The sequence below is a fragment of the Pelobates fuscus genome, chromosome 2 (assembly GCF_036172605.1).
Source record: "Pelobates fuscus isolate aPelFus1 chromosome 2, aPelFus1.pri, whole genome shotgun sequence".
In the NCBI taxonomy this organism is placed as follows: domain Eukaryota; kingdom Metazoa; phylum Chordata; class Amphibia; order Anura; family Pelobatidae; genus Pelobates; species Pelobates fuscus.
The window spans coordinates 94,022,654-94,050,584 of NC_086318.1; the positions used below are offsets into that span (position 1 = coordinate 94,022,654).

Below are 27,931 nucleotides of genomic sequence, written 5' to 3' on the forward strand. Positions count from 1 at the left end.
CTTTGTCTCAGCTAGGGTTACCATATTCGGGGAAGTGAAAAAGAGGACACCTCCAGGAACAGATATTCACGGCTGGAATTTAGTCACGGGAGTGCAATAAATGCCGAGATGCCACCCCCACTAGTTTTGGGCTGCTAATGGGAGGTAGTTTCTAGATTGAGCAATGATGCGCCACATCCATGAAGAACACAGAGCACCTGCCCCCTTCAACATATAGAAAACAACCTAAAAATTATTATGTACTGCTGATAGTGCGTGTGTTACTGTCAAAGCCACAAACAATGAATTTTTAAACTTACTGCCAGTTTTACCACTGTCAGACACCCAAAAAAATGTTTTTAAAGTTGATGGTAGTGCTTGTACCACTGTCAAACACCCCCAAAAGATTTCTGATTTTGCAGCTGTTAGTACTGGCAGTGCTTGTACTAGTGCCACTTACAGACACCAAATTAATCATTTTGCAGCGGATGCTAATAACTAATAATGCTTGTACCACTGTCAGACACCAAATCATTGATTTTGCAGCTGGTGCTAATAACTAATAATGATTGTACCACTGTCAGACACCAAATCATTGATTTTGCAGCTGGTGCTAATAACTAATAATGATTGTACCACTGTCAGACACCAAATCATTGATTTTGCAGCTGGTGCTAATAACTAATAATGATTGTACCACTGTCAGACACCAATCATTGATTTTGCAGCTGGTGCTAATAACTAATAATGATTGTACCACTGTCAGACACCAAATTATTGATTTTGCAGTGAAGTGTAACTGTGTGTCCCTGTAACAGTGACTGTGACTATGTTTGTGACTGTGTGCATGTGATACTGATTATGTGTGTGGTATATGACTATGTGTGTGCCTCTTACTGTATGTTACTGTGTGTGCCTGTAACTATGTGTGAGACTGTGTGCCGTGTGTGTATTGACAGTGTGTTGTGTGTGTAACTGTGGTCATGTGTCTGCGTGTATAACTGTTTGCTACAGTGTAGGTTTCTAACTCTGTGCACCGACGACAGTGGGTCTACATCTATCTGACTCTGTGTGTTTGGATGTGTATGTGACTATGTGCGGGTATCTGTTACTGTGTGCCTGTGACTGTGTTGTTTAAATGTGTGTCTGTGTGTGTGTGTGCATGTGACTGACTGTGTGCATAATTGTGTAATTATTTATGGTGCAACTGTGTATGCCTGTATGTTTGCCAAGGGGCAGAAAAGTAAAAGAGGATTAAGAAACAGACAAGGCGTAAGAGAGACAAAAAAGATACAGAAGTAACGTTGGTTGCACAAGGTTGGAAGAGGGATTAAGAAAAACACACTAAGACAAAGGGTCAGGAACTACGCACAATGGCATGAGTGGGTGTTAAAGCAACACACAAACATTTTAAATTTAGGGGGGAGATGGCTACCAACATAGATTTTCACCCCAGGTGACATGTGACTTTGGTACGCCTCTGTTTCCACCCCTCAATAACTAAAATATAATTTCATAATTCATACCTTTTTTAACCCTCTGTGTCTAACCTCAGTCCTTGTGTAGAGAAACCAAGCTGACACAGCAGATTTTTCCAGCTTTTTCATGTTGGAACTCCCCTCTGTCGAGCCCAACACGTTATCTCCCATTGTATAGAGGTCGATTAACATTTTATACATAATAAAATGTGAAAGCAAATACTACACTTTTTATACATAACCATAAATGAGTAAGCCCCAGCCTACACTGTCCTGCTAAGAAACACTGCCGTTAATTAGGCTCTGAAATATTTTCTAGAACATTAAAAGATCACTATAGTGTCAGGAAAACAAAGCGGTTTTCCTGACACTATAGTGCCCTGAGGGTGCCCCCACCCTCAGGGTCCCCCTCCCAGGGCGCTGAAAGGGTTAAAACCCCTTCAGCAGCTTACCTTTTTCCAGCACCAGGCTCCCTCGGCGCTGGTGACCTCTCCTTCCCCCGCCGACGTCAGCTCCCTCTGCCGACGTCAGCAGAGCCGAATGCGCATGTGCGGCAAGTGCCGCGCGCGCATTCAAGCTGTCAATAGGAAAGCATTTTTCAATGCTTTCCTATGGACACTCTGCAGGATGGAGGCATAATATGCCTCCAGCATCGCAGATGCGCCTCTAGTGGCTGTCCGGAAGACAGCCACTAGAGGCTGGATTAACCCCAAATGTAAACATAGCAGTTGTTTGCATCTGAAGGGTTAAAACCTGAGGGACCTGGCACCCAGACCATTTCATTGAGCTGAAGTGGTCTGGGTGACTATAGTGTCCCTTTAAAGTATATTTACAGTGAAATTGATTATTTGCCTTTTCCAATGAGTCTCTAATAGCTTTCTAAATACCATGTCACTCTGAATCTTCACAGTCAGGTTCTGTTCAGACTCTTGCCGTTAGGTGGCGCTGGCACTCTACATCGCGTTCTGCAAGTGAGCTTGCTAAGTGAAGTGAGGAACTTATGAGCGCGGTTTTGTTTCCGACCGGACGGCTAGTGTCAGCGCACACTATCATGTGATGGAACGTTGTGTTTTTCTGGTTCTCTGAGTGTTCTATATCTAATCGCCCAGTAGCTGGGATTATGCTGCTGGTCCTGAGTGACGAGCACCGCGAGCACCTGCGGATTCTGACCCAGGTGGACCCCTCTGGTGAGTCACATGGCAGCAGGAAGCACAGTCCTTATTTACATACACTCCACTGCTCTATAGCACCAGCCAGGAGGTCTCACACAAAACATGTCTGCTGATATATCAGGATCAACAAAACTAGAAACAATATAAATACATTGTATCAGCTGGATGAGCTGCCAGTAATAGATGACCTGAATGATATTGGCTATAAAACAGAATATTATAGTCTCCCTCCATGAAAGTGATGGCACATTTACCCTATTGAAAGACCTGTTTTCAATATACCCTTTTCTGGTTTGATCTGCCTTCAGAAATGTATGTTTTAGAGCATCTTGAAAATAAAGGTCCATTAAACTGTAATAATAGATTTTGTGGTTTGCACCGGTGTTAGTGCTGGAATTTAAAGTATCGGTCACTACCTGACTGTCACCTCCATCAGCTGGTGTTTATATTTTGTGTGGCAAGTGCCAGTTTTATATTGGCTTGTTTGCTTTGTTAAGTACCCTAAACATTAGCACTTATACGAGTGTATTCACAAAAGTGTGAATTGTCTGGATTTTTTTTTTTTTTGCATGAAACTTGAATTTTACTTTGAATTCCCAACAATTCATGCTTTAACCCCTTAAGGACACGTGACATGTCATGATTCCCTTTTATTCCAGAAGTTTGGTCCTTAAGGGGTTAAATGAGCTCTGTAGTGTTAGGAATACAGTTGTACTGCTAACACAATAGTGTCCCTCTACCCCCTCCCCTTGCAGTCCTATTGGCATTCTATATGTCCATCCTAAAATTAACGCTCAAGGAGCGTTTTAAAATATATTTTAGTCTCCTCAATCCAGAGTTGAGCAAAGCTTCCCTGCACTGCTCAGCGCACCCCTGTGTGATGTCATTGGAGCAGTTCTGAGGTCTATTCAAAGGAGATTTTGCAGCTCGAAAGAGGAGGGTAAGGAAGTACATTGAGCATGAGGATGAAATGGAAAAAAAAAAAAGATGATGGGATTGGGAGGAGAGACAAGAGCTTCTTCCTTGCAAGTCTGCTGGCAGTGTGCAGTGCACGCTGATGACATACATTTTGCACAGAATTGACATGGGCGGAACAGAAGGCAAAATACATGGGTGGAGGGATCAAACTCCACCAAGTGTTCTTGCTGTTCAAAATGACTGTGTGCTTGGTGAGTTAATTTTCATGTAAATATGTTTAGAATTACACCATGCCAACTGGCATTCAATTATATTCCTCACCTCCTTAAGCCAGGTAAAGGCTGGCTTGTCTATCAGGTATTTGAAATATCAGGTATTTGACACACTACTACGTCCCCTCAGAAATATAAATCACTGTTTAGTAGTTGTACCCAAAATAAAACCATGCTTGAATTTAATTATGCATTTTTTTTCCATTGAGGTTTCTTTAAACAGCTTGCAAAAACTGTAGATCTTTTGACTGCAGCCTTTGCAAGCCCTTCTCTTTATCTCTAGCTCAGACTTTCTGTGGCTAGAGACTTGCCAATGCAGCTCACTGTGAAGTCTTTGCAAGGTAGTTGCTCTGGGCATTTGCTCGCTCTTGAGTTGAACGCCACCGAGCTAACCAAACCAGGAAGTAACAGGACCTGTTACCTGATTGACAACCAGGACAATTGTAACCAGGCTAATTTTATAAAAGTGATCATTTCTATTAAAATCTTGTCCTTAACAAATTGTAATAAAGATAAAAAAGAAAAGAAATCTTCACTTCTTGTAAAATAAAAAGAGTGAGCTTGCATATGTTGAAAGACTTCCTTTGTTGTGTGGCAGCAACATGGCTTATTGCTCCTGCAGGCACCATGCTCATGTTTTCTTCACTTCTGCAGTCGAGTGCACTCTGCTGGCCCAGTCCTGATCACAACATCTAAACTACAATGAAGCTTTATGGATGGTTTTGAGTGTAGCGTTCAAATTGATTTCCCGTTCATTCATCCTTCAGGTAGTTGCAAGCTTTCTCTATGAGATGTGAAATGTCCCTCTACATACAGTTCAATAAAAAATGACTAAAGTTGTTCTAAAGTCAAAGTATGACCTTTCTCTCAGGTACTTAAAGGGTTATTCCATAACCACTTTATTGATTTGAAGTGGTTATTGTGTTTGGAGTCTGTATGTGCAGCATTTCAGTTTGAAACGCTACACATAAAGTGTTAAGCCCCTTTCCTTTCAGAGGTGTAAGTCCGTCTGCTTCAGTACCATTAGCCAGCCCAGAACGAGAGTTTTATTAAAACACTTGTTTTTGGTTGAAGTAACCATTTAATAACAACAATATCATGTTGGCCTTCCTTATACATCCTTACTGCTTCAGTGCTGTATACATAATTGCTCTTGATAATGTGCGGTTTAAGATGGGATAGAACCTCAGTTATTGTGTAACTCTTCCGAAACAATGAGCTATAGTGGTTATGGTGCTCAGAAAACCCCTTTTAAAAATATTATCATTTTGGTCAATACTAAAGAAAATATGTGTGTGTGTGTGTGTGTGTATATATATATATATATATATATATATATATATATATATATATATATACACACACACACACATATTTTCTTTAGTAATATATATTTATAAAAATAGTTTTAGGTTAATTGCTGTTACTTTAGTTCTCATTACTTGAATCTATAATTCCTAGCTAGACAGTGTAGCAAAAAGTCACAAAAAACAATGGTGTTTCTTGCTCTTGTCATGAAAGATGTATTATTTGGCTTAAAGGACCACTCTAGGCACCCAGACCACTTCAGCTTAATGAGGTGGTCTGGGTGCCAGGTCCTTCTAGGGTTAACCCATTTTTTCATAAACATAGCAGTTTCAGAGAAACTGCTATGTTTATGAATGGGTTAAGCCTTCCCCCTATGTCCTCTCGTGGCTGTCTCATTGACAGCCGCTAGAGGCGCTTGCGTGCTTCTCACTGTGATTTTCACAGTGAGAGCACGACAGCGTCCATAGGAAAGCATTATGAATGCTTTCCTATGTGACCGGCTGAATGCGCGCGCAGCTCTTGCCGCGCGTGCGCATTCAGCCGACGGGGAGGAGAAGAGGCGGATCGGAGGAGGAGAGCAGGAGAGCAGGAGGAGAGCTCTCCGCCCAGCGCTGGAAAAAGGTAAGATTTAACCCCTTTCCCCTTTCCAGAGCCGGGCGGGAGGGGGTCCCTGAGGGTGGGGGCACCCTCAGGGCACTCTAGTGCCAGGAAAACGAGTATGTTTTCCTGGCACTAGAGTGGTCCTTTAATTAAATCAATGGCTTCTGTTTAGTATCTTACCACTCTGTGGGTTGGAAGGCAGGTCTTGATTAGAGTTATTCACAATCTCGCAACATTTCTGTATTTGTAATGAAGAAATCTGCTCACATAAATAACTAGTTAGGTATATGTTAAACTTACACTGATAAGTAGCTCACATAAATAACTAGTTAGGTATAGGTTAAACTGACACTGATAAGTAGCTAAAATGTGACTAACAGGGGCGGGGCCAAGCCAGCAAGCAGAGAAGCCGCATGAAAGCTGGGCTCCCGCTGTATATGCCGTTTTTCGACGAAAACTACTTACAATCGAGACATAACGATATCAGGATGAGCCACCGATGTCAGGGGCGACCTGGTGACAAACCTGACACCCATATTGTGAGCTAGAAGGAACGGATTCCCAGGGTGGAAAGCCGAGGCCTGCGGGGGATGGGAACGGGGAGAGGTGGCCGCTCTCCTCGCCTGGACCCTGGAGGTGCAGCCCCACAGATGCCCTGCCCCCCTCCCCCCCCCCCCCCAGGACCGGCGGGGGTTATCCCGGTCCAGCTTGGAACAGCAGCCTTTCCACAATTGCCCCTGCGGAGACGCCTTGTGAGCAGCGGGGAGAAGCGAAGCAGCATGGCCACCGCCACGTGCCCCCGACCTGAGGAGAAGTCGGATCTTGAGACTAGGCTGGACGAATTGTTCGCCAAGTTCTGGCTGAAGCTGACGTCCAGGGAAAGACAAGCGGGTGCAAATACACCTGCCGCGAAGCAGCAGACACGCACACAGACGAAGCCGGTACCACCGCGAACCCCCGAGGCACACGGGGTAAGCCGAAGATGGCGGACATGCAGAACCGGCGGGCCGAAACGGCAGCAACCGCAGGCAGCAGCAGCAGGGCACAGAATCCGCCCGACAAACACCTACCCACGACTAGAGCAGTGGCGACTCTGAGGAGGCCATACTCCTCCACGAAGGGGAAGCGGCGGATGAAGCCTGCATGGGCCGCACCCAACCCCATATGCCGACACAGAGCAGAGGCAGGCCCTTATCCGGGCGCACTCCTGATAACGTCCAAAACCAACCACCCGACCCACATTACCACAGGTGGGGACGACGTCGATACTGGAGCCGTAAACTCTTCTTCCGAGCTGTGGGCTCACCCGGTGGTAACTCTCCCGTGCCACCCGTATACCTGGGGACAAGGCCGTACGCCGGCGAATCCTTGGGCCCACAACCCTGTTGATGGGGTCAACGGACACGTGGCAAGGGCCCCTACTAAGGCCTTGGGCCGAAGACACACGGCACCCGGGAGACAAGCACCCAGGAAAAGCAGAGAGTCACCCACAACACGTGGAGCTGGGAACCGGGAGGATCTAGGCAGCCACAACATGAAGACCACCACGCAATGCCACGGAGAAGCCTGCCTCCTCAAGCACACTAGTGGCATCGGGTGAGGTGTCCCAACGGCCCACGACCCGGCTACCGGTCCGGGCCCCGAAGAGGACGGGAGACACTCCCACACTACAGTGACTATATGACCGCATAGAGACACAAACGTTTTCCATTTCATTTGGCGTAATCATTTATCTAATTTTGCTAGCTGTACTGCATGTCGACAGCCTCATGGAGGGCCCTTTCTGACTACCTGGGTACTACGGGTTCTTACCTTAATTGTCTAGCTTAATGCTGCCTAAACCAGCAACTAACCGACCCTGTATGCACACACCCGCCTAGTTCCCCAGTGGCACAGTGTATCCACATACCCCATCCTATACGCACGACATACTACCATAGTTAGACTGGTATCAGACACAGTAGTGCAGTTAACACTTACCGTAATAGCATGAGATAGTAAGCATTTTGCCATATCATAGACAATGTCCTGCATTTTTGACCTGCAAGCAATATTTGCACTGCATACTGTTGCGCCTGCCTAATTTGAATTTGAATCAGTTTGATCTTCGCATGCCAGCATTAGTTTATAGTTCTCAACCCGTCTGCTCTTATGTAATTTTATATAGTGGAAAGGTCGCACTAGTCAGATAAACATCCTACCTTAGCCTGTTTCAGACAAGTTTACGTTAAACGATTTACAAAATATATGTACCTTTACGCTACTGTTGAACTTAGCCTGTATGTAACAGTTTAATTACTATAAAAAAAATGGCAGTCTTTCTGAGGAGTGTTTGCAAACACGCAGAAAATCTATACTTTGTATTGACTTGCTACAACTCCCTTCTCTCTTCTGTACCCCATGCTTTGAATGCCATAATAAACGAAAGATTGACAAAATGTGACTAACAGCAAATAAGAAAATAGTAATAAAAAAAAAAGCTACCCAACACACCTTTTTAAACGAGAACAGAAGACTAATATATGTATAAATATACAGTTTCAGTAAGATTTTTAAGTCCATTTTCTGTACTCACTATGTAGTCTGTACTCCAGACCTCAAAATCAGACCTCGTATGGGATGAAGATTTAAAGACAATTGTCTAAAATGTCTATTTATTTTTACAAGTTTAGTTTCAGTCTTGAAATGTCATATGTTTAAAGGGTTTCTCCAAGCATTAGAGCTACCGCTGCAATAATATCCAAGTAAGCCCAGTTTGGAATGAAAACTGGGATCTGGCACAGGTGTGGCAGAATTGCCGCAGTTATTGTGTTTCAGTAATGAACATACCAAGCATTGAGAAACTATTGGCAGTTAAATGTTTTTAACTTTAAAAAAAAAAAAAAAAATCCTTTAGGTTGATCATATTTAAGCACGTTTGCTTTGTTTTTGTTTGTTTTGTGTTTTTTTTTTTTTTATATTTTGTTTGTTTTTATTAAAAGTGAGTTAAAGATTTCAAACTAACCTTGAGTATAAATTATCATTCTATAATATGATGAAATGGAGAACGGAGCTACTCCGCAAATCACTCTGCTGAAAATGTTTCTTTCTAATGTTACATTTAATTTCTATTCCAGTGGTTGGCGAGTTTGGACGTATAGCTGTAGAATTTCTAAGAAGAGGTTCAAATCCCAAAGTGTATGAAGGAGCTGCAAGTAAGTTTGCCTAATTACATTCATAACTTAATGATTACCATAATTGCATTGTATGTGTATGTATATGTGTGTGTGTATGTTTTCTATTTCTGTTAACTGATACATTGTTATCGAGTGTCAGTTTGTGAGGAAGCTAGTATTTCCCGTTTGTTATGTGACTTTCAGTGGGCAGATATTCAATTTGTTTGTTGGTTTGTGTTTTACTACCAGGAAAGCTGGATGTCAGCAGTATAACCATTCAGCAAGCTGTGGAAGGTCTTACATATCTTCTAACTGAGAGCTCAAAGCTGATGGTAAGTCTGTTCCTTCCTTGTTGTCTTATCTTTTGTTACCATATGTCACAAGTTAAATGATTTTTATTTTCTTTTACCCACAGATTTCTGAGATTGACTTCCAGGACTCTGTACTGGTTTTGGGGTTTCCTGAGGAATTGAATAAGGTTCTTCTCCAGTTTTATCTGGACAACAGGAAAGAGATACGCAGAATTCTTAGTGAACTGGAACCATCCCTTCCTCATTATCACAACATGGAGTGGCGCTTAGATGTTCAGGTAACGAACACTGTAATTCATTTTTATATGGTTGTGTGTACGGATAAAACTAAGCATCTCGTGCACTTAAAAGTCCCCGTTATGCCCTATTTAACCAGGGCTCTTTTTACATTTCTGCAGTGTTTGTGTTTAGTTGTAATTTTCCTCTTACTCATTTACTGTACCCACACATGTTATATATAGTTTTTCTCGCCATTAAATGGTTTCTCTAATGATACCATTATTTTCATCATAGCATATCATTTACTATAAAAAAATTATAAAATATATTTAAAATTTAAAAAAAAATCTGTTACACATCTACAACCGCCAAAAAACACCCATGATAAATAGTTTCTTAATTTTGTCCTGAGTTTAGAAATATCCAATGTTCACATGTTCTTAGCTTTTTTTGGAAAGTTATAGGGCTATAAGCATAAGTAGCACTTTGCTATTTCCACACCATTTTTCTTTTCTCGAAATTAACGCAAGTTAAATTGTAACACTGATATATATCAGGAATCCATGAATAACCTTTCACATGTATATGTTTTTTTAAAAGAAGACAACCTAAGGTATTAAACTTGGAGTATTTTGACTCTTTCCGTGCAACCATTTTACCACCAATCTATGCCAAATTTAAAAAAAAATAATAATTTGGGATTTTTTTGACACACATCGTAATTTAAGAATACACGTACTGAGAACTTTTAGGGTTTCTGCCAAAGAACACCCAAATATGTGTTCAGCAACATCTTTGAAGCTGGCCAATGTAATTTACCCCCATCAAACCATATATTTGTGAAAAGAAGACACCCTAAGGTATTTCAAATGGTGGTATTTTAACACTTTAATGCACTATATCTACCACCAGTCTTTGTCAAATTTTTGGGTAGTCATTTTTTTTTTTTTTTTTGAAACAATTAAAATAATTCACACCCACTTAGAAAAATATACAGAGTAAAAAGGATATACCACCTATTGCAGATATAAATATGGTGGTTACATCTGTAAAACAAATGAGCCATACATAGTGTTTTCCATATAGGTAAAAACAAACAATTATATCATATGAGGATTAAACTCACAAGGATGGAGCCTCTTAGGCTCTATGTACTTCGCTCTCGGGTGCCTATTCAGGCTTTCGATAATTTCCAGTTGAAGACCCAGACTCCACAAATTCAAGCGTAAATAAGGGTTTATTAATAGATGAAATATTATATTAAAATATTAATAATATAGGACAAAAATAGGCAGATATATGTATAAAATACAGCGTGGTATGGTACTGCAATAATGGCCAAAATTAAAAGCAGCAAAGCACCACAGCATATATACAAAAATAACAATACCGCCAAATGAAAGTCCCAGTAAAAAGTCCAGTAAAGTGCAAACGCGTTTCAGCCCTAGATAGGGCCTTCCTCAGTGCTAAATTCCTGGAGAACCTTCAGGGCTTAAATAGCCCCCTTGATAAGTCCAACTGCATCCAGCTGTGCTTCAGAAATGCCGCCGGCCATATCACTTCCGGTTTCGGCAAAAAACATGTGACTTCCGGTTTGGATGCGGTCACGTGATGTATTTGCGTTCCACCCTGCGTTCCACACTCGAGCATGGTGGAATTGACTACAGAAAATGTTCATATTGAAAAAGGGCATTTGCCCAAACAAATAATACAATAATATAGTAGAATGAATAAACAAATTAAGTAAGCTGTGAATAAATAAATCGGAATAGAAATATAAAATACAAAATATTTGTTAATATAGGTACATATAAAACATCATATATAAAATCAGGAGAAAGAAGAAAAAAAAAGAAAAATGAAAAATAGAAGAAATGTAACTCAGGGGGATGTGGAAGGGAGAGGGAATGTCCAAGAAGAAAAGATATTAATATAAAAATGTAAATATAATATTTAAAAAATATATATTATAAAAAATATATTATAGAAAATATTATAAAAAATGGACTAACTCAAAATCTATGTTGAGACCTTTAGGGCACATGGTGTCCAAAGTGAAAATCCATTTACCCTCTAACTTACTAAGTTCTCGGACATTATCCTCTCCTCTCCAATTCATCCGCTTCTTCCCAATAACCATAAAACTTAAGAGAGAAGTGTCACCATTATGGAATTCAATGAAATGTGCTGACACACTATGTTTAGTGTATCCCCTCCGTATGTTCCCCATGTGCTCCATAATGCAAGTTTTTAGGCTTCTAGTGGTCATACCGACATACTGGAGCCCACAGGCACATTGGTGGAGTGGCATGTGACAACATCACGTATTTTAAAACTAGTTCCTGTAACATAGGATTTAAACGTGCTCTGTGTATCTTTCTTAAAAGTAGTATTCTTGCACGGTAAGCACATTTTACATGGATAAAACCCTGGTCTTTGGTTAAAAACATTCTTGTCTCCCTGTTTGCAATTAATAAAGCTTTTAACCAAGTGATCTTTAATATTTTTAGCCCCTTTAAAAATAACCTTCGGTTTCTCACCTATGATATCTTTAAGGTCCCCATCAGTTTTTAAAATATGCCAGTGTTTATTCACTATGTGTTTAATTTGTTTGGAGTTGGTATTATAATCTAAAATTAAAGGTACATACTCTTTATCCCTACTTATTGTATCTTTCTTTGGTTTAGGTTTTAATACCTCAACTCTGTCCATATTCTTCACCTGTTGAATCTGTTCTTTCAGGACTGTAGGATCATAATGTTTCTCTTTAAAAAATGACGTCAATGTGTTTGCTTGGTTACATAGGCGTGCGCAGCCTATTGCATTAGGGTGTGCACCCTAAAGCACGAACACACACGCCGCATATATATGTGTGTATATATATATATATATATATATATATATATATATATATATATATATATATATATATATATATATATATATATATACATACGCATACTGCTGTGTGTGTGTGAGGGTGCTGTTAGTGCATGTGTGTCTGTGCTGCTATGCCTGATCCCTGGTGGTCCTAGTGAGTGAACTCTAGCCTGCAGATCTAGAGTTCACTCTCACGAGATCTGAGCGTGGCCGTGGCAATGCTCCGACCTCGCAAGAGGAACCCAGCGAAACTGCTGGCTAGAGCTCCCCGGGTCCTCTCCTACCTGTGGACCGGTGAACAGGGTTGGACTGGGACAAAAAGTAAGCCCAGGCAGAGCAGCCCACTAGGAAGGGTGGGCCAGAAATGTGGCACGTTATATCGCCACCATTGACAAGCACCCCCCCGCCCTCCCAATTGTTATGTTAGTGTGATACCCCACCAGAGCATTCAGTTCTGTTTGATAGAGAAAAAGTCCTGGTGACTTGTCTCTGGTGTCCCCATTAGTGGAAAAGGATTGTTAACGTGTGTTTTGCATGTGTGGGAATGACCCCTGCGGTGTTATATGTGTTTGGATGTTTTTTATGTGATTGCATGTGTGTAGAGGAGACCGGTTTTGCTGTAGAGTGTAAAGGGGTCTGTTTGTGGTGTATAATATGTAGCTGGGGCCTGTAGTGTATAGGTGTGTTTTTGGGCTGTATAATATATGTGTGTGTGTGTTTATAGGGTCTTTAGAGTGTGTGTGCCTAGTGGTGTGTTGCGTTTGCATGTAAGGACTGTATTTCGTGTATCTAAGAGTTGCAGGGGATGGCATTGTGTGTATGCGTATAGTTGTTGTGCACATGTGTCTATTGGTGTGGTAATAATAGGGGGTGTAGTGTGTATTTAGGGGAGTTGTGTGTGCATAGGGGTGCAGTGGGTGCACAGGAGGTGTATATCGGCATAGTATGAATGCAGTGGTGAGGTGTTTATAGGGGTATAGAGTGTGTAGTGCTTTTGTGTGTGTGTATGCAGTGTAATACGTGTGTTTATAGGGAGTATAGAGTTTGTGTAGTTGAGTGCAGTGTATAGGGGGTATAGAGTGTGTGAGTGCAGAGGGTGTAGTGTGTATATAGGGGGTATAGTGTGTAGTGTGTATATAGTGTGTGTAGGTGCAGGGGGTGTAGTGTTATGTATAGGGGGTATAGTGTGTAGGTGCAGGAGGTGTAGTGTTATGTATAGGGGTATAGTGTGTAGGGGGTGTATTTAAGGTGTATAGTGTGTAGTGTGTATATAGTGTGTGTAGGTGCAGGGGGTGTAGTGTTATGTATAGGGGGTATAGTGTGTAGGGGGTGTATATAAGGTGTGTAGTGTGTATATAGTGTGTGTAGGTGCAGGGGGTGTAGTGTTATGTATAGGGGGTATAGTGTGTAGGTGCAGGAGGTGTAGTGTTATGTATAGGGGTAGTGTAGGGGGTGTATATAAGGTGTGCAGTGTGTATATAGGGTGTAGTGAGTAAAAGGTGGGGTATAGTTTATGTAGTATAATTATATAATTCATTTTGATTGTTTCATTATTTAAATAAAATAAAAATAAAAAAACTACACCAAATTTACTCCCCTTTCCCCTTATTACCTTTCTTTGCAGGGGGTATAGGGAGCATGCTGCTGGTCATCCCTGGTGATCCAGTGGGCTAGTGATGTGGTCTGTACCTCCGCAGGGTACAGACCATGCCTTTGTCTCGCGAGAGCTGGAGTTTCAGAGCGTTGCCGTGGGTTACACAGCAACGCTCTGAAAATATCGGCGATCGCGAGAGGGCTGCCGCGAGGCTGTTTGCTCCATATCCAAATGGAAAGGAGCTCTTCAGAGCCTCTCTCGGGGACCATCTGTTGTGCTTGAGCCGGCAGGGGAGATATTTTGATCTTCCCTGCCGGCCTCGATCCATGCGCAGCGCACGGGGATTAGGGTGTGCCCAGGCACACCCGGCACACCCCGTGCGCACGCCTATGCTTGGTTATCAAATTGATGGGGATCTGTACAGTTCCTCAGCATTCTTATATATTGTCCTTTTGGCATGTTGTTCATCCAAGGGGCATAATGGCAACTGGTTGTGTCAATGTAACTATTGACGTCAACCAGTTTAAAAAAACGTTTTTGTTTTAATACAAGAATCCTCTATATAGATAACCAGGTCTAAAAAAATTTACATGGGAGGTACTATGTTCACTGGTGAGAATGATATTTCTAGAATTGTTATTTAAAAATTGAAAAAATGAAGTAAGGTGCTGTTCTCCCCCCCTCCAAATAAAAAAAATATCATCTATGTACCTGCGATAGAGGACCAAGTTCGCACTCCAAGGTACATCCCCTGAGAGGAAAGATTCCTCCCAGAAGGACATAAACAAATTTGCGTAACCCGGTGCGAACTTGGTCCCCATCGCAGTCCCAATCAGTTGTAAAAAATAAGAACCCTCAAACCAAAAGAAATTATTCTGTAAAATGAGTAAAATGCCCTCTATAATAAAATCTCTTTGGGTTTCTGGAACTGAACTATCTGATAAAAAGTGTCTAACTGAGTCACATCCTAGGTCATGTTGAATAATAGTATACAAACTATTAACATCGCAAGTTACTAATATGTGACCCTCCTCCCATGTTATATTTTGTAACTCTCTAATGAGATGGGAGGAGTCCTTAAGATAGGTAGGACGTGAAGTGACTATAGGTTGTAACAATCTGTCTATGTATTCAGATAGTCGACTCAATAGGGAATTAACTCCAGCCACAATCGGTCTGCCTGGTGGGTTAACCTTATCTTTATGGATTTTGGGGAGGGTATAAAAAACAGGGATTTTAGAAGTTTTAACATTTAAGTAATCATATTCATCTTTATTTAAAAAATTTTGTGTGCTTCCTTTCTCTATTAATTTAAAATATTTATCCTTAATAGACTCCATAGGGTTACCCGGCAACTTTAAATAGGTGTTCGAGTCCCCCAGTTGTCTATAGATCTCTTTAACGTAGTCGTCCCTATTTTGAATAACCACAGCCCCCCCCTTATCGGCAGATTTTATAATAATTTGGTAATTTGGTCAATTTGGTAATTTGGTCAAATTATTATAAAACCTGCCGATAAGGGGGGGGGGGGCTGTGGTTATTCAAAATAGGGACGACTACGTTAAAGAGATCTATAGACAACTGGGGGACTCGAACACCTATTTAAAGTTGCCGGGTAACCCTATGGAGTCTATTAAGGATAAATATTTTAAATTAATAGAGAAAGGACGCACACAAAATTTTTTAAATAAAGATGAATATGATTACTTAAATGTTAAAACTTCTAAAATCCCTGTTTTTTATACCCTCCCCAAAATCCATAAAGATAAGGTTAACCCACCAGGCAGACCGATTGTGGCTCGAGTTAATTCCCTATTGAGTCGACTATCTGAATACATAGACAGATTGTTACAACCTATAGTCACTTCACGTCCTACCTATCTTAAGGACTCCTCCCATCTCATTAGAGAGTTACAAAATATAACATGGGAGGAGGGTCACATATTAGTAACTTGCGATGTTAATAGTTTGTATACTATTATTCAACATGACCTAGGATGTGACTCAGTTAGACTCTTTTTATCAGATAGTTCAGTTCCAGAAACCCAAAGAGATTTTATTATAGAGGGCATTTTACTCATTTTACAGAATAATTTCTTTTGGTTTGAGGGTTCTTATTTTTTACAACTGATTGGGACTGCGATGGGGACCAAGTTCGCACCGGGTTACGCAAATTTGTTTATGTCCTTCTGGGAGGAATCTTTCCTCTCAGGGGATGTACCTTGGAGTGCGAACTTGGTCCTCTATCGCAGGTACATAGATGATATTTTTTTTATTTGGAGGGGGGGAGAACAGCACCTTACTTCATTTTTTCAATTTTTAAATAACAATTCTAGAAATATCATTCTCACCAGTGAACATAGTACCTCCCATGTAAATTTTTTAGACCTGGTTATCTATATAGAGGATTCTTGTATTAAAACAAAAACGTATTTTTAAACTGGTTGACGTCAATAGTTACATTGACACAACCAGTTGCCATTATGCCCCTTGGATCAACAACATGCCAAAAGGACAATATATAAGAATGCTGAGGAACTGTACAGATCCCCATCAATTTGATAACCAAGCAAACACATTGACGTCATTTTTTAAAGAGAAACATTATGATCCTACAGTCCTGAAAGAACAGATTCAACAGGTGAAGAATATGGACAGAGTTGAGGTATTAAAACCTAAACCAAAGAAAGATACAATAAGTAGGGATAAAGAGTATGTACCTTTAATTTTAGATTATAATACCAACTCCAAACAAATTAAACACTGGCATATTTTAAAAACTGATGGGGACCTTAAAGATATCATAGGTGAGAAACCGAAGGTTATTTTTAAAGGGGCTAAAAATATTAAAGATCACTTGGTTAAAAGCTTTATTAATTGCAAACAGGGAGACAAGAATGTTTTTAACCAAAGACCAGGGTTTTATCCATGTAAAATGTGCTTACCGTGCAAGAATACTACTTTTAAGAAAGATACACAGAGCACGTTTAAATCCTATGTTACAGGAACTAGTTTTAAAATACGTGATGTTGTCACATGCCACTCCACCAATGTGCCTGTGGGCTCCAGTATGTCGGTATGACCACTAGAAGCCTAAAAACTCGCATTATGGAGCACATGGGGAACATACGGAGGGGATACACTAAACATAGTGTGTCAGCACATTTCATTGAATTCCATAATGGTGACACTTCTCTCTTAAGTTTTATGGTTATTGGGAAGAAGCGGATGAATTGGAGAGGAGAGGATAATGTCCGAGAACTTAGTAAGTTAGAGGGTAAATGGATTTTCACTTTGGACACCATGTGCCCTAAAGGTCTCAACATAGATTTTGAGTTAGTCCATTTTTTATAATATATATTTTTTTTTTTTTTTTAAATCTTTATTTTATTTGTGCAGGGAAAATCACATATAGCACACAATGCCACAACAGCTAGAGCATGCAGAGCGTCATACATAGATTTGCATTGGTTAGGCATTTGTAAAAACATAGCACATTTTTATTAATTATTATCGCGTGACAAAGAGTTATATCCAATCTTATTCTTGGTGAAAGTAATGGACAAGATTAGCTAAAAACATATTACTAAAGGCTTAGTTCCCTGTCAAGATGTACCTTGATTATATTTTAAATGACAAGAGCCAAACTAGTCAGATAGGTGGCTGAACATGGTAAACTTTGCTTATAAACTGACTATATATTTGTTTGTTTAGACTTGAGCAGTAAAAAAGACAGGCTGGGTCATTAAAGGGAAGTAAGCAAGAATTAGGTAAAAGTTCCCAGGAGGCTTCCACAGGGTCATAAGCTAAGCTAGATAAGGGTATACAAAATAGCGCTGGATAAGATCGGAGACAATTAAAGTTAACTTGCGTTGCTCTCCCTGTGATCGCTGTGTGCAGGAGAAGCTGGTGGGGGTTAGGTTCCCCCTTGCTTAGTCCGAGAGTGCACTCAGCCGATGCCTGCCAGAGGAGCCTTAAATTCCTGCAGCATAGTGATGCACAGCGAGCCTCTGGATCCGATAGCTGTCAGATGAAGCCGGTCTGCTTGTGGAGTCAGGAGCTGGCGTGTGGTGAGGGTTTTCAGTCCTCTGGACCCAGGAACTGTCAAATGAGGTGTGTGGGTTTGCCGAGTCAGATTTCTCCATAGTGCTTGGGGTCCCTGGTGGAGTCTAACAAGAAGCCTCTGCCTCCTGTGCTGGGGCGGTGTGCGCCGCTTGGTTTGCTGCCTTGATGAAGCAGAAATTAGTGCTCTCGGAGCTTTGCTCCGGTCTGGGGACGGAAACCTGCGTTGGTGGCTGTTTGGTTGTGGTGAGGCAGGTATCCCTGCAGCATGATGGGAGTGAGGGAAGTCAGGTCCTCCACCCAAGGCTGGTATGCTAGCTAGTGGCCTCGGCACACTGACTTGGGGGGTGATGGTCTTCTGCTTGTGAGGATATTTCTGTGCACAACCCGTTGGGGCCCGCAGCCTGGGTGGGCTAGCATGATGGGCAACAGAAGCTTGCATAGTTGCTGTGCCCAGGGTGGGCCCTACCTCTCTCCGCCCTTCCTCCTCTGGTTTAGGCTCCTGTGAAGTTGCGGTGAGTTTCGCTTCCAGCCTAGCCCAGAAGTGCTCGAAGATCTCCTCCAGTCTCTGGGCAGAGCCAGCAGCTGAGCAATGCAGGGTCCGTTTTGGGTCCTGCCCACGCTGTGAGGATGCATCTGCCATCTTGGCTTGTTCTGCACCGCAGGGATGATGAGCAGCCCGGAGGGTGAGTAGGCTGCTCCAGATGGGACCGGGATGACGCCCCGGTCCAGGGGGGGGGGGGGAAGCAGGGCTTCAGGAAGTCTCTATCACCGAGGCTATGCTGCACCGAGCAGGAGAGCGGCCGCCTCTCCCACCCGATGGCCCCACTAGGCCTCACTTGATGCTTCACGACTAGAAGTGGCCCGCGATTCCCGAAGCCGACCCAAGGCACTCTGCTGGTAGCAGGGGTTGTTGAGGTCCCAAGGTAGGCTGGGTGAGGGTGCTCTATGAGGGTTACATGTGAGATTGCATCAGATTGTGGAAGAGCACTCACTGCGAGTGTCCGACCGCCATGATGGTCAGGCCCCGCCCCCTATAATATATATATATATTTTTTTTTTAATATTATATTTACATTTTTATATTAATATCTTTTCTTCTTGGACATTCCCTCTCCCTTCCACATCCCCCTGAGTTACATTTCTTCTATTTTTCATTTTTCTTTTTTTCTTCTTTCTCCTGATTTTATATATGATGTTTTATATGTACCTATATTAACAAATATTTTGTATTTTATATTTCTATTCCGATTTATTTATTCACAGCTTACTTAATTTGTTTATTTATTCTACTATATTATTGTATTATTTGTTTGGGCAAATGCCCTTTTTCAATATGAACATTTTCTGTAGTCAATTCCACCATGCTAGAGTGTGGAACGCAGGGTGGAACGCAAATACATCACGTGACCGCATCCAAACCGGAAGTCACATGTTTTTTGCCGAAACCGGAAGTGATATGGCCGGCGGCATTTCTGAAGCACAGCTGGATGCAGTTGGACTTATCAAGGGGGCTATTTAAGCCCTGAAGGTTCTCCAGGAATTTAGCACTGAGGAAGGCCCTATCTAGGGCTGAAACGCGTTTGCACTTTACTGGACTTTTTACTGGGACTTTCATTTGGCGGTATTGTTATTTTTGTATATATGCTGTGGTGCTTTGCTGCTTTTAATTTTGGCCATTATTGCAGTACCATACCACGCTGTATTTTATACATATATCTGCCTATTTTTGTCCTATATTATTAATATTTTAATATAATATTTCATCTATTAATAAACCCTTATTTACGCTTGAATTTGTGGAGTCTGGGTCTTCAACTGGAAATTATCGAAAGCCTGAATAGGCACCCGAGAGCGAAGTACATAGAGCCTAAGAGGCTCCATCCTTGTGAGTTTAATCCTCATATGATAGAATTGTTTGTTTTTACCTATATGGAAAACACTATGTATGGCTCATTTGTTTTACAGATGTAACCACCATATTTATATCTGCAATAGGTGGTATATCCTTTTTACTCTGTATATTTTTCTAAGTGGGTGTGAATTATTTTTATAGTTTCACTTTACCTTTAGGTGTTAAGGGATTACACCTTTCTGTCACACTTACTTTTATTGTCTATTTTAAGTTGGAAGCGCCTACACAACTATACACCTCGTGTATATATATATTTTTTTTTTTTGTCAATCTTTTTATTAAAATTATTCGTTTTTTACCGTACCATTGCTGGCCACATTACATAAGGAGATTATACATAACAGCATACAAATGTTGCAAATCAAGGTGTATCATAATAACAGGTATGCATCACAAAAGTTATGGACCAACGTTGGTATAGTGTCAGGTGTGGTTAAATTTCTCTGGGAGAATGGCCGTGCAGTATAGATGGGTTTAAGTGCAACCCGTTCAGGTTGTGGGATTATGGCCTTCTTCTAAATGCACCCTTAGAATAGGAGGAACCCGGGGGGGTGGGGGGAGGGAAGGAGTGTAGGCTGGTAATGGGTCAGCAGAACAGGCCGTCTGGAATTGAAACAAGTGGACTGTGTATGGCTCAATGCAGTCCAGGCAGATAGAGTGCATTTTTTAACTAAACCGTGCATGTACAGGTTACTGTCACGGTGTCGGCTCCCATTGATGTCAGGCATCCGTAGCGGGTCGTTGGTAAGCATCCTGCTTGGGTGTGGCGAGGCCCAAGGCCTTACAAAGTGTCGGGAACTCCGTTACTGTGGAGAGTTTATGCACCGTTCCTTTATGCGTGACCACCAGAAATCTGGGAGATCTCCAGTGGTATTCTAGCCCTGCTTCTCTGAGGGTGCTGGTAACTGGGTTTAACGATCTGCGCCATTGTAGCGTGGATCTGGTGAGGTCTTGGTAGATGGTGAGTTGCGCTCCCTCAAATATGAGCGGCGTCTTGTCTAGCTGTCATCAGGAGTCTCTTGTCCTGGGAGGTTGCACTGCGTGCAATCACATCTCTGATCATAGTTGGGGCTGTTCTGCCTGAGGGTGGTAGGCTGTATATCCCGTCTATGTTCAATTTTTTGGCATGCGTTGGCGGTGGAATGGAGGCCGTGATGCAGTTCATCAGGAGTGATGGCGCCTGGCACTCCCCTGACCTTTATGTGGTTTTGCCTTGTCCTGTCGTCAAGGGCTATGTAGTGTAGGGAGAGTGCTTGTTGTTGGACTTGTAAGGCATGCACAGATTCCTGTAGGGTTGTCAGTCCCTGCTTGATGCCTGAGATATCATCCTCCGTGGACTGCACCCTGTCTGTGATAGCTTGTACGTCCGTTTAATGGCCGCTACACTGGTTGCTAGGAGACTTTTTTGATTTCCCCAACCAGGTTGTGAAAGTCTCGCAAATGTTTATTTTTCACACACATTCTACTTTAGGGATAGATTCTCAGCTCCTGTTACGTGTTACTGCCAAAGAACACTCCAATATGTGTATGTGTTGGTAATTTTCATTTTTACGTGTGATTTAGGAGAGCTTGTTTTTGGTTATTGCAAGAAAACACTCCAGGTTGTTTTCTGCAATGCCTCCTGAGTACACCCATGCCCCCCATACATAGGGTAAACTTAACCCAAAAAAACTGAATGGCAAATGTAAAAAAAAAATACCAGTGTGTGTGTGTGGTATCGTTTGAAGCAGTCCCACAATGCAGAGTCCAGGCTGTCCAGTGCAATCAGGACAGTAATATACAGACTCTGCATCTTTTTGGGGGATTCTGCTTTGCTGTGTATGGGGGGAGGGAGGGGCTGGTTAAAAATAAAATGTGTAGCCCCAACTCTACGAAGTGGGTAATCTACGAAGGGGGCGGATTTTATACAGCCTGTCAAACTGGGGATGCTCCCTAGGGGGGCACAGGCTGTTGTCGCTGAAATGAATGAAATGTAGAATCATTTCATACCTCTTCCTCGACATACACTAAATGGGGATAGCGCAGATGGTGCTACTGCTCCAGTAGGAACAGATGGAGGGCTTCTTTAGTCAGTGCCCAGAATTTTTTTTAATTCTGGCACATCGATGGGGGCTCATTGCTGCTTTGCCAAAAAAGACTCCGGCTTAGAAGCATGGAAAGGATGGGCATATAAATTAGTTTGGGCGACAATGTTCCCCAATACATCATCGCCCAGAAACACCTCCATAAACTGATGAGGGCTAAATCCTGCGACATTCACATTGATGCCAGGATTTGCAGTGAAGGTTGGGATATCTGGCCTCTGGCGATGAGACACTACCCACATCTCATCAGTACTGCCAGCTGGAGCAGCACATCTCCTTCAGGCAGTAGGACTAGCAGCCACAGATACATCATAACTAGATACATCACTAACAGCAGACACTGTATCTAGTGATGTATCTTATCACCTGGCAGGGTCAGAGTCAGACATAGACGCATCAGACTCTAACGCAAGGATGTCATACGCCTCCTCAGCGCTATACGACCTCTGTGACATGATCACAATCACTTTATTTAGTGATCTGTCACAAAAAAATCACAAAATTAACCCCTACAAAAATGCACAGACTGCAAAGTAAGTGCTGCTGTGCAAGACCCAGTGATCTATACAGTGATCACTGGCAGGATAGAGGTTAATAGCTCTGAAAAGAGCTTTTGGGTCTCAAAAAAAAATAAAAATCTGTAAAAAAAAATAAAAATGCAGACAGCAAAAAAGTGCTGCTGTGCAAGAGCCAGTGATTATAGTGATCACAGGCAAGATAGGGGTTAATAGCTCTGAAAAGAGCCTTTAGGTCTCTCAATTTTACAAATCACTACCTAAATCTCTCTACCTAAAACACAGATCTCTCTCACTAAGTGAAGAGCGGGAGGGAGGGTGATCCATACTGATCATAGTCAATATTTACGAATATTGACCTGATCAGACAAATGGTGATGATAGCTAGAATAAAATTGTTACAGGGGCAAGAAGAAATAAGGGGGAAAGAGTGGAAGCTATAAGGGAACACTCATAGTGGGGTTAACCCACAAAAAACTACCAAGGTAGTAATGAAAAAATAGAACAGTTGAGTGCCCTGTGTTGAATTAAAAATTAACTTTTAATGAGTTGTTTAAAATAAACGTACAGTGCTGTATATATCAAACATGAAAATCGATGGTAACCAATTTAATAAATCAATATGATAAATAGTTGCAATGTAATACCTATTGATAGTTTAAATTGGATATATGCAAAATGGTGACGTACTTTGATCTAAATATGAATAGTAGATACAAATGTCAAAACCTATAGCAAACGCAGAGGACCTGTTCAAAAGTTTTCAGAGTACCTCCGGTAGATTCAGACTGCAACAATCAGGGCCAGATTAAGAGCCCAGTGGGCCTGGAGCTGACAATTATGATGGGCCTAATTACCGAATCTTATTGACCAAAAACACTGAAACAACCATACCTCCCAAGCGTCATGCATCTGTTGGAGGGAAAGGATGCAGCTATACAAAATCACATATGCTATGCTAATCACTCTCTAATTTATGCTTTCATCTTTCAAGTAAATCCATACCCCCTAACAGCAGTGTCCAGTGAAGCAGGAAGTCAATGGGCAGGATAAAAAGGTGTGCCACTGACGCAAATCATGTGACCAGACCTGCCAAAAGGGGTGAACATGCCCAAAAAGGGGGCATGTTTGTCCAAAGAATTGGAAGGCCAGCCTGGCATGAATGCATGTCAGGCTGCCTGCCAATCATACAGGCTGTCCAACTAAGGGCATACTATGCAGGCAGCACCCTGAACTTGGCATACATGCATCAAATTATGCTTCTACTCCATGCTTTCTAAGGACTGTCCCCTAGCACTCACATGTCCACTTTTCTCATTATTGTCTTACTAGCAGGCAGAAGTTCCTGGTATACAGTCTCGGACAGAGTAAAGGTGTATGTAGTGAGTTTAGTGTATTTAGTGAGTGTAGAAGAAAGGGGACATGCCACAGTGTTAGAGAAACCAAAGTTTGCATTACCTAAACTAATTTTATTGTCAGCCAGTCCGCATATGTTTTGTTGCCATTCATTCCTCTTAAGCTTCCAAACTTAAAGGGACACTATAGTCCCCAGAACAACTACAGCTTAGAATCATTCCCTTCAGACTTTTTGCAGTAAACACAGTCTTTTCAGAGAAAATAACTCCACTGGCCACTCATTAGATGGCTGCTAGAGGTGCTTCCTGAGGCAGTACTGCCGCGTGTGCAGCACTGCCATTCAGTGTTTCCACCCTCTGCATGCAGACACTGAACTTTCCTCATAGAGATGCATTGATTCAATTTATCTTTATAAGGAGATGCTGATTGGCCAGGGCTATGTTTGACTTGTGCTGGCTCTGCCGCTGATCTGCCTCGTTGACAGTCTCAGCCAATCCTATGGGGAAGCATTGTAAGACCACCACTTCAGATTATGTCAGCAGACAGTCAGTTCAGAGGCAGAGCCAGCAGCTGCAGACTTGAATACAAGTAAGATTTTACTATATTTAGGGGGGCTAGAAGGTGTTTTTTACATAATAGGGTCAGAAATACATGATTGTGTTCCTGACCCTATAGTGTTCCTTTAAGCAAGAGTATGTGAAGAGTAGTAAGGGTTGTCAACTTTCTTGGAAAAAAATACCAGCCTTTGTATAATTAATTAGTTATGAGTGACATCACAAGGAGTGACATAAGAGAAAATCTGTAAAATCACCTACAAACTACTCACAGTTTGATTCTGCTGTATAGATGAATTGCTCCCAGTGTCTCAGTCTCTCAAGTCTCCCCATTTCTCCCAGTGTCCCCATGTCTCGGTGTGTCCCCATGTATCACAGTGTCAGTGTCCTCATGTCGCCCAGTCCCCATGCCTCCCAGTGTCCTCATTTCTCCCAGTGTTCCCATGTCTTAGTGTGTCCCCATGTCACTAGGATACTAGGGAACAAAGTGAGACATGGGGACACAGACATTTGGGGACACTGGGAGACATGGGGACACAGACACTGTGAGACTTGGGGACACTGAGGACACTGGCTGGTAGACATGGGAACACAGACACTGGAAGACTTGGGGACACTGGAAGACTTGGGGACACTGGAAGACTTGGGGACACTGGAAGACTTGGGGACACTGGGAGACATGGGGACACTGGCTGGGAGACATTGGGACACTAGGAGACATGGGGACTCTGAGTCACTAGGGACACTGAGAGACATGGGGACACAGACACTGGGAGACTAGGGGAAACTGGAAGCCATGTGGACACTGAGCCACTAGGGACACTGGCTGGGGGACATGGGGACACTGGGAGACATAGAACAGTGTCTGCGTGTCCCAATGTCTCAGTGTCTCACAATGTCCCTATGTTACACAGCATCCCCATGTGTCTCAGCGTCCCCTAGTGTCTATGTCCCCATGTGTCCCCTAGTGTCTGTGTTCCCATGTCTCACTGCTGCCTTTCCTTCCATCCCTCACTTACCTGAGCTGTGGAGCTGCTGTCTGGACTCTCTGTGCTGTGTAGCTGCTCCCCCACGGTTCAGTGAGTAGTAGAGAGAGGCAGGGATATGCTGTAACTTCCTATTCCTGCCTCTCTCCACACACAGTGACCCCTACTGGCTGGTGATGGTATTGCAGAGTAATCTCCGTTTATACTGAGTAAAATACCTGCATTTGTATTGCCGTTATTACTGCAATACCGGCACGGCCAGGCAGCCTAAAATACCAGTCAGGTGGCAAACCTAAGAGTAGTGTGTAAAAAAAAAAAATATAGTCTATGAACCACATGTGGTTCATAGACTATATTCGCCCACACACTCCTCCGAATCCCGTAGTAATTGACTGTCTGTAACTGGGTAAATTTATGATAACAATTTTTTTCGTCACCCCCATGTATCTAATCGTCGTCTTGTGTTTATGGGGGTCTAATATTCAGCCACTTGGCAATCCGTTCCCAGCTTTCCGGTCAGTCTTCTTAGATTAGCCTCTGTATTGTATTGACGATACTTAGAGGCTTTCAAGTGGTGGATGGTAATCACCTAAGCAAACTTGTTTTTCTGTGACCTTCTAATTATTATTTCAGTTTATTTCCCTTAAGCTATTGAGTAATTTTGAGTCATATCACTCTCCTCAGATTGAACTAAGTACTACAGTTCTTGTTACAGTTAACTATAAACTGCAACATTGTATTGTTGCAGTCTGAATCTACCGGAGGTACTCTGAAAACTTTTGAACAGGTCCTCTGCGTTTGCTATAGGTTTTGACATTTGTATCTACTATTCATATTTAGATCAAAGTACGTCACCATTTTGCATATATCCAATTTAAACGATCAATAGGTATTACATTGCAACTATCTATTTATCATATTGATTTATTAAATTGGTTACCATCGATTTTCATGTTTGTTATATACAGCACTGTATGTTAGAGGGGCAAGCTCTGATTGGATGACCCTAGCCTGCCTCTATGATGAGGCAGGCTAGGAACACCCCCAGAAGCCCCATGATGCACTGCTCGATGGCTTCCGATGCTCTGCTTTACTACCGGGCACCACGTGGAGCAACATGGGGGAGCGTTCACTCTGGTACCTGGCAGAAAGGAGAGGTATTGCCCAATGATTCAATATGAAAGCATCGCTGCAATACCATCAGAGCGTCAGAGCGCTCAAATTCGCAGCTGACTTATTCGGTACGTCCGCGGTCCCTAAGGACCGTTTTATGTCGGACATACATGATACGTCCGTGGTTGGGAAGGGGTTGACTAGGTTTCAACCAAGTGTGTTTTACCATTTGTATTAGTATGAAAGTTGGTATACAAGGAAGGTCTGAAGTTGCCCACTTTCTGCTTTTCCGTCTAGTACTACTGTGGTGTGGTGGAGGTTATTTATTACATCTGAGGTCCTCTACTATCTCAACTATTAGGAAGTGCTATATTCATTCCTATGTCCTCTATATGTGAGTGTTAATGGAGCGAATGGATGTGTAGTTGCTTGCCTTGCTACGGTTAAAGAATGGGACAGGTGTTAACCTAGTATTTATATTGTTTGGGAATAAGGGCATATCCAGGAAACTGTATCTACACTGAGTTGGACCTATATTGAGAAATGCTATTTTTTTTTTTCCTTTTGTTCCCTGTTTATATGCAGCTTGCAAGCAGAAGCCTGAGACATCAGATAAAACCCACAGTCACCATGAAACTTCACATGAAGCAAAACGAAGATCTCACAACTAAAGTATTACAGACTGATCCTGCCACATTACTCCACCTCATCCGAGAACTGGAACAAGCTCTAGCAGAAATGAAAACCAATCACTGCCGGCGCATAGTGCGCAACATTAAATAAATATGTGGCGGTTATATGTCCTTGTTAATCGTCTGCATTTTCAGATTGATTATCAGACAAGAAAGTGTTGACTTGTGCAAGCCGGCTGGTGTAAACTGTAAAGCCCAATAACAGGGGCTTAATGAAATCTTGCTGCAAACACACTGTAAAATAATTATTATTTTTAACACTGCCTTACAAAAGTGTTGATCAGATTATGCCGTGCCCTTGGAATCACTTCTGTTTTTCAAAATATGTCCAAAGTCTTAATGCACTCTAGAACCAACGAAATTGTGAAATCCTATTGACTTTTAAATCTTAACACCCGCTTTTGTAGTGTAGTTCTGGTTTTGACATACGCCAAGAACCCTTGGAATATTCCATCTGGAACATGTCTCCTAAGTATGTCTACCTAGCTCCTAAATTCTACAAATAATTATTTTGGCAATAGGCGGTGTCATTTTCGAGATTAAAGTATCTGCCAGTAGGTAAATGGTTGTGGTTATGTTTGTGCTAAAATAAAGTGCTCGGAAAAGCATGTTTAGGAGCAGTTGACCAATAGATCAAGGGCAAGGTGAATAGTTTTACAGATCAATAAACCATTTACATAGGACAAACCAGGCACTTAAATTAGTTTTGTTACCTCTTGGATTCATAACTTCATATAAAGTATTTGTTCTTTATAATATTCTTTTGAA

General features: G+C 42.0%; 1 protein-coding gene across 1 annotated transcript; it reads left to right on the forward strand.

Annotated features, from left to right (window-relative positions):
- Window positions 1–2,493: 2,493 nt before the first annotated feature.
- COMMD2 (COMM domain containing 2) lies at window positions 2,494–27,276 on the forward strand. The gene is made up of 5 exons (XM_063440996.1): window positions 2,494–2,644; window positions 8,844–8,921; window positions 9,132–9,214; window positions 9,298–9,471; window positions 27,057–27,276. The coding sequence occupies exons 1-5, from the start codon at window positions 2,578–2,580 to the stop codon at window positions 27,252–27,254; spliced, it is 600 nt and encodes a 199-aa protein (XP_063297066.1). The 5' UTR covers window positions 2,494–2,577; the 3' UTR covers window positions 27,255–27,276.
- The last annotated feature ends 655 nt before the right edge of the window (window positions 27,277–27,931 follow it).

Bases quoted from the DNA above. Each gene is read 5' to 3' on its own strand.
- COMMD2 (XM_063440996.1), top strand. From the start codon at position 2,578: ATGCTGCTGGTCCTGAGTGACGAGCACCGCGAGCACCTGCGGATTCTG. The intron at 8,922-9,131 runs GTAAGTTTGCCT...TTTTACTACCAG, and splicing joins AGTGTATGAAGGAGCTGCAA to GAAAGCTGGATGTCAGCAGT. The intron at 9,215-9,297 runs GTAAGTCTGTTC...TTTTACCCACAG, and splicing joins CTGAGAGCTCAAAGCTGATG to ATTTCTGAGATTGACTTCCA.